Raw genomic sequence first — 5032 nt, 5'->3', positions numbered from 1 at the left:
TAATTAATTTTATTGGTTAAATCAGGTAAAATATAATGCTTGTCATAATTTGGGATTGCTGACATTTTTTGTCTTTGAAAGTCTCTTCTGCTCACCAAGGATACGTTTATTTGATCAAAAACACAGTCATTTTTTTTTTTAAATAACTATTTTCTATGTTAACGTTGTCAAATTTACTCCAGTGATGCAACGCTGAATTTTCAGCACCATGCTGATTTGCTGATCAATAAATATTTCTGATTATTATCAGTGTTGAAAAAATCTGTGCTGCTTCATATTTTTCTTGAAAACTGTGATACATTTGATTTTTTTAGGATTCTTTGATGAATGGAAAGTTCAAAAGAACAGCATTTCTTTGAAATAGATTTTTTTGTAACACTTTTGATCAATTTAATGCATCCTTGATTAACAAAATATTTTTTTTTTCATACTTATCCCAAACTTTTGAATGGTAGTATATCTTGGTTTCCACAAAAATATGATTTTAACAAAGAATGATTTCTAAAGGATGAAGACTGGAGTAATAATGCTGCAAATTCAGCTTTGCATCACAGGAATAAATGACATTTTACAATATATTCACACAGAAAACAGTGATTTTAAATCGCAATAATATTTCACATTTTTAACTGTATTTTTGATCAAACAAATGCATCCTTGGTAAGCAGAAGAGACTTTCAAAAACATAAAAAAATCTTACCATTCCCAAACTTTTGACCGTGTAGTGTAGGCCTTTAATGTAATGGTCACAGGCTACCACTTTTTAGAACTTAAAATGTGCAATCAAAAATGGGTTAATATTAATGTTAACAAATTAACAAATAAATATTGTTAACCAATAGTCATAACTAGTTTAATAAGCATTATTTTATCACATTCACACTGACACTGGCTCCATTCTGGTATCAAACGTCCATTTTCAACATCCATTAAATTCCAAATGGAAAAAATGAAATCCCAACTTAGTTTAATTTAATTTAATTTAATTTAATTTAATTTAATTTAATTTAATTTAATTTAATTTAATTTAATTTAATTTAATTTAATTTAATTTAATTTAATTTTATTTTATTTTATTTAATTTTATTTTTTGTCGATACCCTGTTTAATGCAAGATCATCATGCCAGCTAACAGCTTGTACCACGTTTAAAAATGACACTGGCATTAAAAAGTGATAATGAATCAGATGTTATAGACAGTCTTGAGTCATTTTCTCAATGCTTTGTAAGGAGGCTCTCAGGAGTGCTGCGCCCCTTCATTTATTTGGATTGCTAAAATCCAGCTTCCTTCTCCCCCAGCCATGTGCTCCTCAATGCAGGGACATGTACTGTTGCTAGAACAATGTATCTATTATTTATTCACTCATTTTCTTAACACCAATGCTCTTATCAGTGTAGACACCTCATTAGTATGTGATCGCCGCTCAACACAACATGGAGATCTGCGCCTCCTTTACCACAATCCCACCCCCACCTTGACACTTCCAGTTTGATTGGCTGCCTATGTGTAGATTTTTTTTTTCCAATGACAGTCAGTGCAGTGAAGCAATATGAGGTCTGTTTGTTAATGAGATGACACTGCAGAGGTTAGAGAGAAGTTTACAATTCCACACGGGTGCTGAGGATCAGATCAGCACAAAAGTGTGTGAATGAGTAAAGCAACTGGTGGAGAGCTTCACTGAATGTGCTAAATAAGTGAAAATATTCAGTTCTGAGGGCTTGCTGGATATCGCGGTCAGATATCAGATAGCAAAAGAAAGCTGCACATGTACTGCAACATACTTAATACGCTTATATAATAATGTATATTACTGTGAAGTAATGACGAGTGTACTTTTGGTTTATCTGACATCTATAGGCCTTGCCTGTTAACGAAAATCCTAGAAAATGGGTTGTGTATATATTGGCCTGGTTGATAAATCTGATAATATATGGATATTTCTAAATTGAATGGAACCGAATTAATAGAAATGGTCATTTTTTTCACCTTAGGGTGACCTTTTAAAATCATCACTAATTTATACTTTATCCAATGGTACATACAGTAGTTAATAAAATAATTAATTTAAACAATGACCTATTTGTAAAGTCACTTGCTTTGATCCTGAATGAATGAGCTGTTTTGAATGAATCAGTTGAATGAATTAATCAGTGACTCACTCATTTAGACAGTGACTTGCCACCACCTACTGGCATTTTACTATCTTATTTAGTGTATTTTCTCTTTCAACACGTCATATGTCTATATTCACTATCTTTTATATTTAAAATTATTTGTGCAATTGTAATCGCAATGTAAATGCACTCATGGCATCTCCGAGCTGCATTAAACAGTTTATGTAAATACATCTAAATGCCACTTTATATACTGCTTCTGTGCTACTTCTGCAGTGCCAAGTTTTTACATGAAAGAGTTTGCATACATTTAAAAAAGTTACAAAAACTGACCTAAAAAATGCCACAGAAAATCAAAATAAGGGGGCAAATATTTAACCTTACTGGAAGAGTTGCTTACATGTTTGAGATAATTTTTCAGTTGTTATCCTAGCCTCACTGAATCATACAAACCGTCCTCCTTTTTGGTCTTATAAAAATGGTAATTTCCAAAAAATAAATAAATAAAAAATACCATCAGCCTTCCCAGTGGATAATTTTGTTTATATCTATTCACCATCCTCCTCTCTAAATAGCAATATTGGTCGACCACTCTTTAAGAAAAAAAAAAAAAGACCAGTGAGTGTACAGATGAACAGTAAGTGTACACAACCTAGTAGGTAATATTCAGTTCCTAAAAAAACAAAATATTTTGTTTGTGTTCCTCCAATAATTCCATGACAAACTCAGGTTGTGTAATCATTTATGCTATCTTTCTCTCACCTATCTGTACCTCTAAAGTGCTGGGGTTATTCTGCGTTGCCAAGGGAACTTGCTTATGAATTCAAAGTGATTTTGACTCAGAAATACCGACAGACTGTGCCCACAAAGCACTTCTATCACTGAATGCTCATCCTCTTATTGCAACACTTTCACTTGCAAATCAGACTGGGCAAGCATGGGTGCCGCAAAATAACTGTCATAATTACAATTACAAATTACAAATCACAAAAACATCAAAGCAGAAATACAAAACGACTTGTCATGTACTAAGCAAACGTGACGCTAAAGCCAACCACAAAGACTGAGGGGGAAAAAGCAAGAATTCTGATAATATCAGAAGTTTCTCAGTGAAGAAAACATGATGCTTAGAAAAAAGTAATATAAGCCCGAAACTATGAAATTCTCTCCCAGTCCCTCTGTGACCTCTCTACCCTGTCCGAACTCGAAACCCAGCTGAAAACACATCTCTTTGTGTTCTAAATTCAGTCGTATCTGTTCTTTCCTTGTATTTTTTTTTACTCATATTTTGTTTCACGGTATGCCTTGCTTTATTTATGATTTGTGCTACTGTTAGTTATATTATTATCATTAATATCAAGCTATTTAATACCAATACATTTCATCTGAAGTCCACAATGAGGCTTGATGTTAATAGGTGGTGCACAACTGAAAGCAGTAACCGGATCATTACAAGATTATGGGATAATATATGGGGTAATAGAAACTCTTCACTGCAGAATAGCCTACTTCAGTGTTTCTCCACTTGTTATATTGCTGAATTAAGCTGAGATCTATCAAAGTAGTGACTGGTGTGTTACTGATGGATAAAGATGATGATTATCGCAGTTCATAGAAATGTTTGCACAGATTTCCAGCAATTATTCCTCAGTCTCGTTCAGTCAGTGATATGAAGCAGCATCCAGGTAAAAGCTCATAGTACTCACATGCATGAGTGACAGAGAAACTGTTGGAGGACTCCAGGTTATCTACGTTGTAATTGAGATGGAAGGGTTTCTCAGTCATGTTCTGATTGGTGTTGTAGAGCTGCACAGCGAACCTGAAAGCGCTGTGTTCTTGCACGGTGGAACGCATGAAGAGCCCACCTTTATGAAGACCAAACAGCAATGAATCAGAGACGATGCACAGATTTCATGCTTATAAAGTCTGTATGAATATAAAACACCTGGCTTAAGCGTCAGATCCATTTAGACACATTTATGGATGTGTTCCAACATGGTTATACACGGACTCAATTCGATTCGCCTCCATTCGTAGGAAGGAACTTTCTCTTAAGTTTATGAAAAGCGATTGATAGCTGACATGCATGCAGAGCGGAAAACCTAGACATTTTTGCAGAGATATAATCATAATCGTTTTATTATTTATGACAATTCTGTTTGGTATCATTGGCGATGATTCCTTAGATTGCACTTAATACCGCGGGCAATAATACCGTCTTCATATATCACCTAAACATGCATATGCATCGAAACCAGACATCGACACACAAAGCCAAAGAAGTCAAGCATATCCGGACGGACTCACCGATATTGATTTGATTGGGGAAGGCAGCGATAGATGTGCCGAATAGCCATAATAAAAAAAGCAGCGCGCTTTGAGCCATTTTCGCCCCTGCCTCAAAAATCAAGCCTTAGAAAACGAACTGTTTGAGGAGAATCATAAGAGAGAGGAAGAGGGAGAGGGACTGGTGCTGAAGATGGTCGAGGCGACTTGAGAGCATCACATCCAGAGTGAGTGCGAGCGGCTCCTCCAATTGGACCAGCAGGGCGATATTGATCAAACTTGAACTGACGTTGAAGAAGAAGATTTGGTAACACTTTCTAAGAAGCCTGTAGATTTAATGCATGCGTTATAGAGGTTTTTCATAATGCATTATAGTAGCTACAGTTGTTAGATTTGTTCACGAATTAACGGAGTCACATTTATAATGCATTATAACACTTAAATATTTATTTAATGAAGGTAGTGCGTTTTAATGCACGCTATAAACAGTTAAATCTGCCCATAAAACGTTGCAGTGCATTATGTTTTATGTTATAACATAAATAAATATACTGTATATTGCAAGCAAATACAATTTCTCTGTTGCATTATAGGCCAGTTATATTCATATAATTAACGTCATCCATAGTGC

General features: G+C 34.7%; 1 protein-coding gene across 8 annotated transcripts in view; it reads right to left on the bottom strand.

Annotated features, from left to right (window-relative positions):
* The window catches only part of LOC107741597 (glutamate receptor 3), a 126745-nt gene extending 122188 nt beyond the window's left edge, over positions 1-4557 (bottom strand). For all 8 annotated transcript variants that reach the window (XM_016554345.1, XM_016554346.1, XM_016554351.1 and 5 more), the window contains exons 1-2: positions 4423-4557; positions 3822-3980 (exon numbers count right to left, since the gene is read on the bottom strand). In XM_016554345.1, coding sequence (XP_016409831.1) covers positions 3822-3980; positions 4423-4501 — 238 coding nt within the window. In that variant the 5' untranslated portion in view covers positions 4502-4557. The remainder of the gene's footprint in view (positions 1-3821; positions 3981-4422) is intronic.
* Positions 4558-5032: the final 475 nt, after the last annotated feature.

The sequence above is a fragment of the Sinocyclocheilus rhinocerous genome, unplaced genomic scaffold (genome assembly GCF_001515625.1).
Source record: "Sinocyclocheilus rhinocerous isolate Xijiao unplaced genomic scaffold, SAMN03320098_v1.1 scaffold195, whole genome shotgun sequence".
Classification (NCBI taxonomy): Eukaryota; Metazoa; Chordata; class Actinopteri; order Cypriniformes; family Cyprinidae; genus Sinocyclocheilus; species Sinocyclocheilus rhinocerous.
This window is presented reverse-complemented; position numbering and strand designations above follow the sequence as displayed.